Source organism: Lissotriton helveticus, chromosome 1_1 (genome assembly GCF_964261635.1).
Source record: "Lissotriton helveticus chromosome 1_1, aLisHel1.1, whole genome shotgun sequence".
Lineage (NCBI taxonomy): Eukaryota > Metazoa > Chordata > Amphibia > Caudata > Salamandridae > Lissotriton > Lissotriton helveticus.
In genome coordinates, this window is record NC_136057.1 from 4,908,317 (window position 1) to 4,924,311 (window position 15,995).

Genomic DNA, 15,995 nt, shown 5'->3' on the forward strand with positions numbered 1-15,995 from the left:
ACTTTACTCACTACTCTACTCACTACTCTGTACTCACTACTTTACTCACTACTCTACTCACTACTCTACTCACTACTCACTACTCTACTCACTACTCACTACTCTGCACTCACTACTTTACTCACTACTCTACTCACTACTCACTACTCACTACTCTACTCACTACTCACTACTCACTACTCTGCACTCACTACTCACTACTCACTACTCACTACTCACTACTCTACTCACTACTCTCTACTCACTACTCACTACTCGCCACTCACTACTCACTACTCTACTCCTCACTACTCACTACTCACTACTCACTTCCCTACTCACTACTCTGCACTCACTACTCTACTCACTACTCACTACTCGCCACTCACTACTCACTAATCTACTCCTCACTACTCACTACTCACTACTCACTACTCTCTACTCACTACTCACTACTCTGCACTCACTACTCACTACTCTACTCACTACTCACTACTCTACTCACTACTCACTACTCTACTCACTACTCACTACTCTGCACTCACTACTCACTACTCTACTCACTACTCTACTCACTACTCACTACTCTACTCCTCACTACTCCACTCCTCACTACTCACTACTCACTACTCTGCACTCACTACTCACTACTCTGCACTCACTACTCACTACTCTACTCACTACTCTGCCCTCACTACTCTGCCCTCACTACTCTGCACTCTGCCCTCACTACTCTGCACTCCCTACTCTGCACTCCCTACTCTGCACTCCCTAGTGGAGAAGTGTGGCTCAGGGGTTAGAGGCGGCAGACCCGGAAGCTGAGATCGGTCCTGGACCAGGGTTCAATTCCCCGCCTCGGCGGGTCTTGGGCTAAAAATTCCACAGACTCGATAATTCTCGCCCCGGTGCCTCCTCGACTCACGGGTTCACACTCTGCGACTCTGGGCAATAGCTTGCTTAATCTCCACAACGGCCCCTCGCGGCGGGATGCCTGACTTTCACCTTGTGGATACCCTGCTATCTCACAGGGGAATACCAGGAAGGGTTCCCTAAGCAAGCGCCGGGAAACCCACTGCGGGTAGCTGTGCGCTATATAAGCTCAACTACATTTACACATTTTAGTATGCACTCCCTAGTATGCACTCCCTAGTATGCACTCCCTAGTATGCCCTCCCTACTCTGCCCTCCCTACTCTGCCCTCCCTACTCTGCCCTCACTACTCTGCCCTCACTACTCTGCCCTCACTACTCTGCCCTCACTACTCTGCCCTCACTACTCTGCCCTCACTACTCTGCACTCACACGGACAAACAGTTGTACGGCAACACTCTCCGTAGAAACCTTCTTTTAAACATAAATATATTTTATTTCATGTTAAGAAGTATATATAAATAAAACAAATATTGTTATTACAAAATATGTGAATAACTTTTAGTCAATGTAAGTATTTCTTTAAAAAACATTACATTATTTTAAATAAATTCTATACGTAAGCTTTAAGATGCATGCAGAGGGGTGGGGGCAAACCTGAATTTGTCAATATTTGTGAAGCACAGCTTCGGCGTTTCCTCTGCACTGGGAGGGGTCAGAATTAAGGGTATGGAAAAAGTTTTGGTTTTTTTTTTACACAGGCTACTTTTGCCAAGTGTCTGGATTCCGACATTCAAGTTGGAGAAGTTCCTCAGTTTAATTGGATCTTTGCCCGTGTAAATATGAGCCACAGGTCAAGATCATTTCCAACCTGATCGAAACAGCCAAGATGGAAATTGTACACAGAGCTTTTCTTTGCAGTTGTTTTTTAATGCACAAAAGCACATTAAGCAACTGCCTCTCCAAGTTTAGCTTCTGAGACACATTGTCCCATATTTATAAGGGAAAAGCATAAAAAATTCACAACATCGTAAAACTGCCAAGGTTTCCAAAGACGTTGGCTTCATGCAATGCCTGTTTCTGCAGCGAGTTCTGGATGTCTGCTACCAACGTGTAGCATTTCCAGTGTTCTCTCCACTCTCAATGTCCTTAAATTCTATTTTTTACTGAATGTCTTCGGTGAATGAAGTACCAAGTCGCCATTTTGAGAATGAAAGCTTCGACACTCCTTAACACTATTCCATTGCCAGGAAGCCCATTAAGGAATTTCCATATGGTTCATGGCATCATCTCTCGTTGCTGACATACCATCGAAGCCCAGCATGCAGGGGCTGAAACATTTTGCACTAACAGTGTTAAGGCACTAGGATTGCGAAGGGTTCCGCGGGCAGAGAGCCGGAGCGTTAATGCACCACACTGCGCTGCAGAGTCGATAGGAACCCACTCTACATTCTGACCATTTCTCTACAGAGAACATGCCCATCCTCAAAGAAAACACGTGCACTTGTCAGTGGCCAGACGAGAACAAGACATGACCATCCAACTTGAGCACTGACATTCCAACAAGGTGCCGTGCCCCCCTGAGTGAGGATGGCTGCAGAGCTAACTTTGCCTATCGTGTTTCGACGCAATCACAAACTTTTTAATTCCATGGTGACCAATAACTGGAACTATACATGCCTGGCTATTGTAGGCTCACAAAGATGAGACGGGTCGCCACTTATATAACTTGCCTTGAAATTCCAAGGGTCAGGGTGCCAGAACAGGAACAGTGATGGGCAAGTTCCTGGCATAGGAATTCTAGCAGACGAATTAGCTGACATTGTAACTTTGATGCTTAGATTTACTTACATACAAATTGTGACTATTATAGTCCCCGGCACAAGAATGTCGAGCACAATATGTAGTTGTCAACAGCGCTGTTGCGATGCAAAGCTCGAGTGATGACCACCCAGACAGGTAGGTTCAGAGGATCTCGGATGTTCCCTCCTTAGTTAGTGGCTATTCCATGATTGCTCCTGTGTTAGGAAGTATTTCTACTGAGCTTCGTCAATGGGACAGGTATTCTGAGGAGCTGATTGGTTGGCATCTGAATTCTATAGGACCATCAATGGAACAGGTATTCAGACGGCATATTGAAAAAGCGCCGGGATTGTGATGGGCGGGGGTAGAAGTACAGAAGCTCTCAAGATGTCCTGACAAAGCAGTTCAGATGGGAATGTTCTAATAGCACGGAAACCCACCAGAAGGGAATGTTTACCGGCTCAAATTTTGCCTGCGTGGCTTTTAATGGACTCATTCAGCACTATTGAGCTGTGTTCAGCCTCTTCCCTACTGAATTAATTAAAACATTTCACCGGCTTATCAGACCGCAAAAGTGGTCGATGTTCCCCAATCATTACGAGTGACCCTGCCTCGCGTGTGATTTTGCTTTTGAAAACCAAGGACAACGACTGTTGCAGGTTTATTTCCAAAGGTCAGAGCCATGACGAACAGGCGAGCTAATTATCTGAAATTCACCTCTTGGGAATTTAAGAATAACTGTATTGATTACCTCTTATATTGTTATCAATACAGTATTTGCACCCGTGACGAGAAGCCAGCTGGGGTGAGACCAAGTAGGATGCACTATTAACAGCGTTTAAACAAGACAAAAATAGTGCAGTGCAGCCAGCGTGCGAGGAAAAGAAGGAAATGGCGCCCTTTGGAAATGAGACTCTTCAGGAAACACAAGAACTACAGTGTGGACGAGCATGTATGAGTCATCTTCTGTGAGCCTCGCCTGCTGCCTCTCGTCATTTAACATTGAACGCGCTCACCGCTGTGAACGCGTTCGCATCATCTGGCTTGCATTACACGGGCACTCTGACAGCTCGTAATTAAGATTAATCACTCTGCCGTGCTCGTTCTCGCACACAAAATGCCACATCGGGCACGCGTAAATTACTTACAGCCTATCACTTCAAGGCTACTACATACACAGCACAGGGAAGACGAATCACTGACCAGATGACAGAAAACGCTAAGGAATGTGTGGAATTCCTCTCACCAAGGCCCTAGGAGATACTTCTTTTTTTTCTCCTTTAACATTAGTTCTCGAAACTCCTCCCAGTTTCACTGGGGAGGAGTCCGAGCCCTAAAAAAGGAAGGGGGAAGCAGCAGAAAGGAAAGCCAGACTACAATTAGAGATATCATGTAAAGAATAAAAAGAGATGGGAGAATTGTGGTAAATGGTGTAACAGATAAGAAGTTAGTGAAAGGGAGAGTCACTGTAAAGGTGAGAGAGCAACTAGGCGAAATAAAGAGAGGAACATTACAAAATGAGAGCGAGAATGGGACAAACAGAAAGGGAGAGCCAGATTAAACATGGGCTAGAACAGGGACTGGAGAAAGGGAGGAAAAGTGGGAGAGGAAGAGAAAGGAGGACCAACAGAGTAAAACATGGTGCATGAAGCGGGAGATGAAAATGGAAAACTGTGGAGTGAGAACAAATGGAGAGAGCAACAGAAAAAAGAGGGGACTGAGGAGAACGAGTTAAAATAGGGCCACTGAGAAGGCAAGCAGAGGGGGAATGGGAGAGATGAAAGGAGAGGATTTGAGTAAAAGGGATAGAAGAATATGGGAGTAATAATAGAATAAAGGGGGAGAAAAGGGGTAATAGACAGGGAGAAAAAGAGGGCGAGGAAAAAAGAGGGAGAGAGATTGGAGAGTGGTCGAGAAAGGAAGCAAGAGAAAGGTGGAGAGGGGAGAATCAAATAGCAAGAGCTGAAGGAAGACTCTAAGTCTAAGAGCGAAAGCTGCCCGCTTCAGGTCTGCTCCAATCTCAGCTCCGCACTTGGGCTTAAACGACGCGATTTATTTGTGGCGAATCCCTTAAGCTCCGAATGTTTAAATCGTTAATATGATTAATCTCCGCATATTAACTGTGATTGTCTAATTCAAATGAGACGATGAACACGACCTTGTATGCCCTCAGAACGGCTCCTTAATATTACAGGCAGACATTGAGCCAGAGTTCTAATCCTGACTTTCTACACTTGGTAAAAACGTGTGATCCTGGGCAAATGACTCAATGTCCGTGTTCTCAGCTCCATCTTTTCACAAACGCTGCGAGACTGCACGCCACAACTAAGTGCTGAGTACAAGTTCATGGGGGCTAATATAGAGAGGCATGTGCTCTCCTGAGCAGGACAAACAGTGGGTTTGGGGGAGGATGTGCGTAATATAATGGCCGATTTTGGAACTGGTGAACGGGGTTCTAGTCGCGGCATCAGTTTAACATCCCCGATTCTGGACAAATCACTTAATCTCGACGTGCCTAGAAAAAAACTTAACATGTCCGTGTGTAATGTAAACCGGTGCTCATGTAAAGCGCTCCAATGACAGGGTTCGTGTCAGATCTGCGCTATAAATAAACTGCAACAACACTCCGTTCGGTGCTCTTTGACCGCGGTACTGCACTGGACGCACTGTATAGTAGTTTTGTATTTATCTAGTCCCTCGTAGCCCGTTATGAGGTGCTGATTGCTGAATCGCATTTTTCTCACGTGCAGCACCTACACTGGGCAGGAATGCCCGGTTGGCAAAGTATTATATTTGGTTCCAGCTTTAGTGGGCACTGTTTTGGATGTCATGTTGAGGGTGCTTTCATCGTATCTCGGGGCATAGCGCCTAGCACAGTAAGAGAGGGCGATGCGAGAGGCGCGCAAATTAGAATTGTAATTAGTTGACGGATAGTTTTCAATGCAGATCCTAGGTTATGTTTCATTGACTCTAGTATGTATGCTGCACTGCAGGCAGCCATTAAGGGAGCCCCCCCTAGCCCAGTAAAGACAGCCAGTGTGGGATTCCCGGAGTCCTCCCCCCACCCCCGCCTCTATTTTTTATTTATAACGCTGGGCAACTTCCGTTCAAGTCGAGTCAGATCACGAAATGGATGCCTTCAGACTACACGGAGAGCTCCGCATTATCATTCTGGTCTGTATAGCGCCGAATGTTGGGCACTCGGTTCATTTCCAAGGGCTCCTTACGTTTAAAGCTTGAGGAACCCATGAGGCACACAACGACTCAACGGGTTTGCCCAGGATCACACGCATAGAGACAGGGGCGTTACTTAGCCGGGATTCGGGTATACAGGTCAGGGCGTTATTTACCAGGCTTGACTTGACTTGGTTTCCCCGTGCTCAGACTGGACTCCGGTAGTGACAACCCAGCGAAAGTCACGGGGTCTGGGATAGAATGGATTTATACTCGCTGCAGGGAAAACACACGGATGAAAAGCTCGCGTGTTTTAAGGCGACTCTGTACCCATAGTACTGATGTGGCTCGGGTGCTCTCACTCCAAGCGGGCTCCGCCTGCTCACTGAATTAAAGCATCTTCCCCAGAAACCTGTGTTTGACACGGGTTCAAATTCCGGGGTCCGCTCAGCCTTTCCACTGTTGCTAAAAGGAGTACCGTTGAGCTGGGTCACTTTAAACACCTGTAATTTAGAGTCAAGATGCCACAAGGATTGGGGCTTTACAAATGCACATCATAGGCTAATTCCGTGATAATACTAGAATCCCCTTTTTCCGCTGCACCCCACACAAACATGTGATCCTGCGCAAATAATCCCTCTGCTTTTACTAATCTGGTGTTGTAAACGCCCATGCCGGTTATTCGGGCCAGAGTACTTTAAAATGATGAGTGGTCAGGTTGGTGACATAAGGTGTCAATTTGCACGTTGGCACTGTATAGCGAGTATATAAATGTATGATCTTGTGACGTATGCCTGCGTTGGAATCAGAGTGCACTGACTCTTTGAAACTGACCCACTTGCACGGAGGTTTGCGCTAAAACATGCGTGAGTGCTGCACGCCCCGAAGCCCCGAGCGCCGCCTGCTTTTCTCCCGGAAAAGCGTCTTTTATTTATAGCAAGTAATCTGTACTGCTCACTTGCTGAAAGTTAAACTAGAAACAGGAAGCGCAAGTACCCCCCCCCCCCCCCGGGGCAAACGGGGAGGAGAACGGGGCCTTCGCGAGCGGGCTCTCGAAGGTGCAGCGCTTGCCTGGGGTTTTAATTGCTTTTCCTGGTTTTCTACATCACTTACTTACTACTACCTTTATATTTCTTCTTCCCGCGCGGATTTACTTTGTTTGCCCTTGCATGTAGCAAAGGGCCAATTTAATATTCTCTTTTAGTCTAACCCCCTACAGCCCCCGTTGTCACACTTCTGCGTGCCTCAGCATGACGTCTCTCTCTTCCTCAGCATAGAGGATACGTTCTACTCTGACGCGGTAGGGGGGCAGGAACGGGAGCCGAGGCAGCGGTAGGGGGGCGGGAACGGGAGCCGAGGCAGCGGTAGGGGGGCGGGAACGGGGCCGGGGAGACACAGAGAGCGAGGCAGCGGTAGGGTGGGCAATCCTCCCCATACGGCATCCTGGGGACCGACAGCAGCGTGAGCTAAGAAACCGCATGACAGATCCATGTGCTGGTGCTGCACTGAAAGCAAAAAAAAGCCCGCTCCCAAAAAAAAACAAGGAAGCTGCGCGCTGAGCGCTGCAAAATTGTGAACGCGCCCGGCCATCTGGATTCACTAACGGGCCACCCTGACAGCTCCTAATTATAATTTATGTACTTCTTTGCGCGAGCACGAACGAAATATGCCCAAAATGGCGGAACAAAACTACATTTACCCTATCACTTCAAGCCTATTAAAACGAAAACACAAGGAAGACGAATCACTGACCAGATGACAGAAAACGCTAAGGAATGTGTGGAATTCCTCTCACCAAGGCCCTAGGAGATACTTCTTTTTTTTCTCCTTTAACATTAGTTCTCGAAACTCCTCCCAGTTTCACTGGGGAGGAGTCCGAGCCCTAAAAAACTTTACTAAAAGAAGTATTTTATTATTCTGAGTTCAGGCATACTAAACATTATTTTCTACCATGTTCCCTGAGCCTGCTGGGATTATAGAGTGTAATAATTCCAGCAGCCCATCTGGCCTAAAGGGAACAGGTAGCCTTATAATAGTGAAAAACGAATTTGGCAGTAATTCACTATTAGGACATGCCACACTCATCAGAGCATGTCCTACCTTACACTTACAATGCACCCTGCCCTTGGGCCTACCATAGGGGTGACTAGTATGAAGTTAAGGGAAGGTTTATGGGCTGGGAAGTGTGTGCACTTGCCCAGCCAGCATGACAGTACCAGACTGCACGCAGGTTCTGCAATGGCAGACCCTAGACACATTTTAAGGCTGCTTCTGTGGGTGGCACAACCAGCGCTGCAGGCCCACTAGCAGGATTGGTATTTACAAGCCCTGGCACTCCTGGTGCACTTTACTGGGGACTGACAGTAAATCCAATGAACCAATCATGGACATCAATCACATATTCACTTTACAGTAGGGAGCACTTGCACTGCGGCACGGGTTGGCCGTAGCGCAGTGCCTTGAGCAGCGGACACCAGCAAAAACATCTGAGGCACAACAGCAAAAAGTGGAAGGGAAACTCACGCCAAGGTGCCAGGTCTAACACCCACTAGTGTACATCACAAGAATATTAGCTAGTTGCACACTCCTCCATGGTAGTAATCACGGCTAATAACTGAAGAATAATAGCTTGTAGTGCCTAGCTCCAGAGAATTAATCACCAGTATACGCGTACAACGCATTAATAACTGGCAGACGTAGCAGGTTATTAATTCTAGTACATTCCTTTAGATTATTGACTCCCATCAATTGAATGTCAATTAACAGTACACTCCCTTAGCAAATTAACTAGTGGTGAGTGAAGAATTCTACTCCTCTGTCGGACTTGGCAGAGTTTTGCACACTCCGCGTTCCGTTTGGAGCGTGGAGTTTCTGATTTTACAGTGTGGGGCAAACTCCTGGTGCTACAAATCAGTGCGAGCAGCGCGACTTAACAGACTCTCCCGCTGGCGGAACTCCGCGTGGCACGGGAGAGTTTTTCCGGCACTTTATGGAGTTCCACGAAGGTCTGCAATTAACTTTCAGTACACACCAGTCTATTAGATTCAAGCACACTACTTCAGAGTATTAAATATAAACAAATCCTCCTCATTATTATTCACCTGCACACATCTATAGGGCATTAACCGCTGTACAACCCTCCAGCCAGAGTATTAACTACTTAAGTACTCTTATAGAGTATTAACTACTTTCATATACCTTCTGATTGCAGAGTACTGCTCCACTCCTTGGGTATATTAAGTATTCGAGCATTGACCAGTAACACAACTCTCCACAGCATTAAGTACTTATGCATTACTATACAGTACTAACTTTTAGCACATGCCTTCAGATTGAGTGCTGCTCTACACCTTCAGTATATTAACCCCTTGCGTGCTGCCATCGGCCGTTGGCGTCGCAAGCACTACCTCGCTGGTGCTGCGAACGTCCAACGACCGACGCGGCCCTGCCCATTTTGCGGAAGTGCCGCACTGCCGCAAAATCCCAGCCGCGGCAAACGGGTTAAATATTAGAGCGATAAACACTAGTACAACTCTCGACAGCATTAACCATTCCTTCTTTAATGTTAAGGGTAGCAGATTAATTCAAGTTTCTGTCCCTCACCACAGTATTTGTTAGCAACTGGCAGTAAGTGCACATTCTCAGACACCTCAAGCTGCACTCATCGGCACAGAGAGAGTCTTACTCCTTGGAGTAAAAGCCACTCAGTGTATGTTACTCTCACTGCTTGGAGCACAGTCTAACCCGTTCGGCGAGGGGCCAATTCACAGAACTAATTCAAGACAAAATCCTAAACTTACTACTTTTGGTATTCACAGAAGTTAGGATTTTGTATTAAGTTTGTCTTAAGACACACTTAAGAAAGACTTAAGACAGACTTAAGAAAGACTTAAGACAGACGTAAGACAGACTTAAGACAAACTTAAGACAAACTTAAGGCAGACTTTAAGACAGACTTCAGACATACTTAAGACAAAATCCTAACTTAGGACTGTCTTAAGTCTGTCTTAAGTTTGTCTTAAGTCTGTTTTAAGTCTGTCTTAAGTCTGTCTTAAAGTCTGTCTTAAGTTTGTCTTAAGACAAATTTAAGACAACATTCTAACTTCTGTGAATACTAAAAGTAGTAAGTTTAGGATTTTGTCTTAAGTTAGTTCTGTGAATCGGGCCCTATGACTCCACTCACAAGGGCACAATCCTGGTAATTAGGTGGGACTCACTCACTATGGCACAATTATACAAATTAGTTGTGAGTCTCACTCCTAGGAGCACAGTTTAACACATTGGGTGCTGGACTCACTCCTTGGAGCAAGTCTCACTCATTTGGTGTGATTCTCACTCCTGAGAGAATATTGTGATCCACTGGGTGTAACTCTATATCTTTGGACCACAATCTTTCTCATTGGCTGTGTGTCCTACTCCATGGAACAGTCTAATTCTTGGCCACTCTCTACAGTCTATTTGGTTTTCATGTAGTGGAAGCATTGGGGATGTTCATCTGTGTTATATTAAAACATTAACCTTTCGTCAAATTCTAATAAGATCAGCTCTTACCTGTGTGGCTATGGTAGAGGTGAACTGGGAGTGGTCATAGGCCCAGCCTTGCTGGCAGCTCTGCAGGGTGGATGTTTTGGGTGGTCCCCAGGTGGAGGTGTTGGGTGGTCTCCAGGTGGAGGTGTTTGGTGGTCCCCAGGTGGAGGTGTTGGGTGGTCTCCAGGTGGAGGTGTTTGGTGGTCCCCAGGTGGAGGTGTTGGGTGGTCCCCAGGTGGAGGTGTTTGGTGGTCCCCAGGTGGAGGTGTTGGGTGGTCCCCCTGTGTAGTCCTTGGGTCTTCTCCAGGTGTAGTTCTCCAGCAGGTGCCACTGGGGCTCTCTGTACATCTTGCAGGAGCTCAAGGTCCCATCTGACTCTCTGGGGATGCTGATGAGGAGCAGCTCCGCCTCCGTGAAGTTCCCAAACTCACCCTGATCAGAGAGGGCGCACCGGTGAGGAGGCACCACAGCCACAAAGTTGTTCAGCAGGTAGTGGAAAGGGAGGTTGATCCTTGGAATTGCCAGGAGTAACAAAATCAAGATCTGAAAGTTTCCAAAGCCCCCAGTTTCCTGGAGGAGGTCCTCGAACTTCATCCTCAGCAGATTCCACTGAAGGGCAAATAAAGTAGAAAAGAAATATAAGAGAACTTATCCAGAACCATACTGCTCCCTAGGACAGAGAAAGAGAGAGGTAGACATCAAAGAGGAGAAGAGAGAGGGAGGAGATCTGAGGCCAGTGGAGATCAGAGGAAGAGACTAAGTTGTAAAGAAAAAACTGAGAATTTCATCCAGAGCAGTATTCCAGCGAGGAGAAGCTAGAGTTGAAAGGTCAGAGGACTTTATAAAGAGCAGTACCCCACTGGGAAGAGAGTAAGGAAAGGTAAAAGGTCAGAGATGTCCTTCATTATCACCACCTCAGTAAGTCAGAGATATTCCTCAGGGTCACAGGGGCACAGGGGCTCCCCCTCTGTGGTCTGGTTGTCACAGGCAGGGATCCTAGGCCAGAGAGGGGCTGCCCCACTGGTGAAGTCTGACTGAAGCCTCTTCCTGGACCTGTAGGACAGTGTCCGAGCTCCTCCCTTCTAGGCCTGTCCCCAGGGAATGGTGTTTAATTCCTGAGAAAATGGGTCTCCTACGTTAAATGTGAGCAGTCATAACTGGGGTGCAGAGGGACTCCCACATCCCTGGTCCCAAGTTTCACCGCAATAGCTGTCTTGCACCCTGCACATTGCATCTAGTTATTATTGTGTTCATAAAGTGTGGAGACCAGGAAATGGCCGACATAAAGGGCACACACTGTGCCCTGACACTAACCTGCAATGAAGACAGTGAGATGAGGCCAGACAATAAACATCGCTTGTGGCCATGCTTTGAATGCAGCAAGATGGGGTAGTAGACAGTGAGTACTGCCCTGCCCCTTGGGCAAGACAGAATTAGAGCAGAGAGGGACTGCCACCCCTCGCCCTGCAGTGAAGACTAAAAGTTTAGGGGGAGCCTCTAGCCCAACAAAAAAGGGCAGATAAATGAGGGCAGACATTGGTCACCTTCCCAGGCCCAATAGTGAGGGTAGAGAAATTAAGCCTCTGGCCACATGTGAGTTTTGAAAGATAAATCTAGACAGTGAGTACAGCCTCCGGTGTTCAGAGAGAACAGACCAAAAAAGACAGACTGCAGAGTTTGCCTGTGGCCACAGGAAGGGGGGAAAGATGAGTTGCCACTATTTGGGCCCCCTTCATGAGAACAGAGAAATGGCTGCAGAAATTGGACAGTAGTTCTTTGCAAATCTTTTAGTGCACATTATACCCCTGGGTAGTATCATGGTGCTGAGGTGTTAGTCTAGCAACACGTAGGGCCTTGGGGGAATATTCAAAAAGCCGTGTCTTCAGCTTCATGCAGAATTAAAGAAATGAGAAGGAGGCTGTTATGTGTAGCAGCAGGTCGGTTCACGCTGTCGGAGTGATGTAGGGGAAGGCTTAACCGCTGAATCTGGTTTCCCAAATGTGTGGGAAGCATGCAAATAGGAGTACGAATGAGTAGATGTGACTGTAAGGTTAAGAAAGCAGATGCGACTGTTGAGGTATGCTGGGCCATTGTAATGTAGTGCCTTGAAGTGTGGGTGAATGTAGCATGGGATGTTGTGAATGATTCTGCCCTCCAAGCTCTGAATGGTCGGCAGCCTTCTGGTGAGTTTTTGTTTATCCTGTTATAGAGGGAGTTCCTGTTGTCCAGTTTGCTTGTGACAAGTGTGCACAAGACTCTTTTACAGATGTTAATTGGGAGGAATTTAAAAACCTTTCTTAGCATCTTCAAGGGTATGAAAGCATGAGGTGGTGATGCGTGGTCATGGTGAGTTTGCTTTCATGATCCTGAGATTCTTGGCATGGGTGATGGGGTGGGTGTTGGACCTATCTCTGTTGGCCGCCAGGTAGCGTCCATAGTGCAGCGCTCTTCCTGAAGCTCCTGATGTCAGTCTTGTCTGTGTTCAGCTTTAGACAGCTGGTTTTCTCCAGTGAGCAACTTCAAGTCTGCAGACACTGAAATTGCCTGCACAATTGTCCATGATGGAGAGAATGAGTTGTGTATCATCAGTGTATTAGCGGATGTTCATGTGAGAGCAGATGATGCTGGCTAGAGAGATCATGTAAGATTTGAAGAGGGTCAGGCTCACGGAGGATTCTTGCAGAACTACGCAGATGAGCTTGCTAGCGTTCGAGGTGTATGGTGCCAGGCTAGCTGACTGGGTCCTTCCGGTTAAGAAGGAGCCGATCCATCAGAGTGTGTATCCTTGAATTCCAATGTCATGTAGGCATTTGATGGGGATTTGGTGGGAGACCTGGTCAAACAATGCAGGGAGGTCCACGCGGTTGAGGGCTGCTGTGTCTCTCCCATCCAGAGTCACGTATGAGCTGCAGTGAGGGAACCTTCCATGCTGTGGTTAGGCCGGAAACCAGACTGGGTGGTGTTAAGGAGTCTGTGGTCGTTTAGATTTTCAGAGAGGCATCTGTTGATGTTTTTCTCCAAGACCCTGGCTGTGAATGGTAGCAGGGAGATTGGTCTCTTGTTGGTGAGTGTTGAAGGGTTCATAGAGGATTTCTTCAGCAATGAGAGGACAATTGACTTTTCCAAGTGTCTGGGAAGGTTACAGAAGAGGTGGAGGCATTTAGATTGGGTATGAGCAATGGTGCTGCTGGGTTGCGGTCCTCTGGCGTAGGTGTGGTGGGGCAAAGGTCTAATGGGGCCCCTGAGTGGGAGGACTTCATGGTGGCTGCATTTGTTTCTGGGTGGATGATGGGCCATGTGGTTAGCATTGTTTCTTTGTATGAGATCAGGTGGTGTTTAGCATTGTCTGTCGTTTCTGTTGTGATCAAATTACTGTAAATGGTAGTGAATCTGATGCTGAAGAATTGAAAGAGATTGTTTGTTGAGGGGTTGATCGAGATGTCTATGATTTCTTATCTTCTCTGGGTACTGGCATCGATGTAGTTGTGCCAGAGCGGTGCTTTTGGTTGTCTGGATCATTTGGTTGGTAGCATCTCAGGGTGAATTTGGATGTGCTCCTGTCTGCATTGTCCTGACTTATTCTCCATTTGAGCCCCAGTTGTTTGCAGTGCTGTTTCATTGGTCTAAGTCCCTCCATGTACCAACTAGCCTGGGGTCTAAATCTTGTTGCATTGCTGTGTTTGAGGGGAGCCACGGAGTCTGCACAGGAGGTGATCCAATTGCTTGAATTGTTGATGGCTTTGAGGAGGCTGTTGCTGTGTTTTGCTCAGTGGGTATTGAGAACGGTGTTCCAGTCATTGTCAGTGATGCTGTTCCAGTTCGATGGACTGGGCTCGCGGTGGTACATGTGCATTGGATCGGGGTGGGATGCTGAACCTGTTGTGGGCATGGTCTGTCCAGGATACTGATGTGGGCTCATCAACCTGAATGCTGTTGAAGGTGGTGAAAATAAAGTCCAGAAGGTGTTCAGCGACGTGAGCAGGTCCCTTTACAACATTGGGAGAGGCCCTGGCTTCCAAGGTCCTCTGTGATTGCTTTTGAGTCGGGGTTGGGTGGTCTTCCAGGTGGAAGTTCAGGTCTATGAGTAGGATATAATTGCTACTGTTGAGGAAGACAAAGTACTTGATGGTGTCGGTGAAGTTGATGCGAGGTCCCAGTGGTCTGTTGATAAGAGTGTCACTTACGGTGAAGTTGGCTATGTCATGGACCTTAAACAATAGGGCTCTATGTTTTAGGATAATGTTTTCATGGAGGTGGTGCAGCTGATGACATTAATGTTGACAATGGCGATTCTGCCTCTGGGCTTGTGAAGTCTGTTCTGCCTGGCGATTCTGTAGTCCGGGGGATGCCTGTGTTGATTTCAAGTGTGATGTGGAGTTTACACAGAGTTCTAGGAGGAAAAGCAGGTCCAGGATGACGTCACGCATGATGTCCCAGATCTCTGTGGTATGTTTGTTGGGTGAAAGGGTGTTGAGGAGCATGCAGGTAAGTGTTGTGTAGATGGTTGCAGGACTGTGTGAGTGAGGCATGCCTTTAAAGTTCCAGTGGTGTGCCTCCTGTGTGAGCTGGTTGCAGTGTCCAGGGAGAACTGGTCACTGTGTACAGGGAGAGAGCAAAGAGATGAGGGCAGGTAAGGGAGTCTACCGATTGTCCCTCAGTGATTGAATAGAGTTGAAGACAGTCTGTTGAAACCTTCTCTGTTACCAGAGTGAGTGAAGACTGATAGGAGCAGACACATAGGTACTGACTTTGACCACAAACTGAGTGGAGAGAGAGATGAGCAGACTGAGAGTGCTGTCTCTGGCTCCTAAGTGAGTACAGAAAGATGAGGGCAGACGGTTGACACCCTCTCTTGCCCGCAGTGACTGTAAAGAGACAAGGACAATAGCAGGCACAGTCTCAGGCCCAGAGAGTGTGAAATAGCATGTGGGCAGACAGTAGGAGCATTGCAGGCTGATTAGTGAGTACGGATAGATGTAGTTAGACAGTAGACATCAACTATGGCCCGCTGTAACAGAAGAGAGCCAAGGTTGTCAATGGACACTACTTCTGGCCATGCAGAGAGTATAGAAAGATGAGGGCAGGCAGTGGGCACCATGTGGAGGAGTGTGGCTCAATGGTTAGAGCGGCAGACCCTGATGCAGAGTTCTGGCCAGGGACCAGGGTTTGATTCCCACCGCGGCGGGGTCTCGGGCTCAATTTCCTCGGACCTGTTAATTCTCGCCTCGGTGCCTATTCTAATCACGCGCCCCACGCTGCAACTCTGGGCAATAGCTTGCTTAGCCTCCACACTGGCCCCAACAGCGCTAAGGATGCCTGGCTTCACCCTGGGGTTGCCCAGGAGTGGACACTTCACAGGGAAAGCAAGGAGGGGTTCCACAGCGGTATGAGTATCAGCGCCAGGAAGCCGAATAGGCGACACCGCAAGGTGACCGTCTGGTGACAGTGCGCTCTATAAATACCATGACATTTACATTTACATCTCTTCTTAGCAAAGAGGTGCAAGTAGAAATTGGTACTATTTCTGGCATGCAGCAAGAGCAGCAAAATGAGAGGTAATGGGCAATGTCTCTGGCAATGGGCAATGTCTCTGGCCCTCAGTGATTAGAGAGAGATGGGAGCAGCCAATGGGTGATGCCCCAC

At 47.5% G+C, this 15,995-nt stretch overlaps 1 protein-coding gene across 1 annotated transcript in view; it reads right to left on the reverse strand.

Annotated features, from left to right (window-relative positions):
• Window positions 1-10,946, reverse strand: part of LOC144766764 (solute carrier family 22 member 7-like) — a 383,697-nt gene extending 372,751 nt beyond the window's left edge. Inside the window, exon 1 of the mRNA XM_078650508.1 lies at window positions 10,377-10,946. Coding sequence (XP_078506634.1) covers window positions 10,377-10,946 — 570 coding nt within the window. The remainder of the gene's footprint in view (window positions 1-10,376) is intronic.
• Between the last annotated feature and the right edge of the window lie 5,049 nt (window positions 10,947-15,995).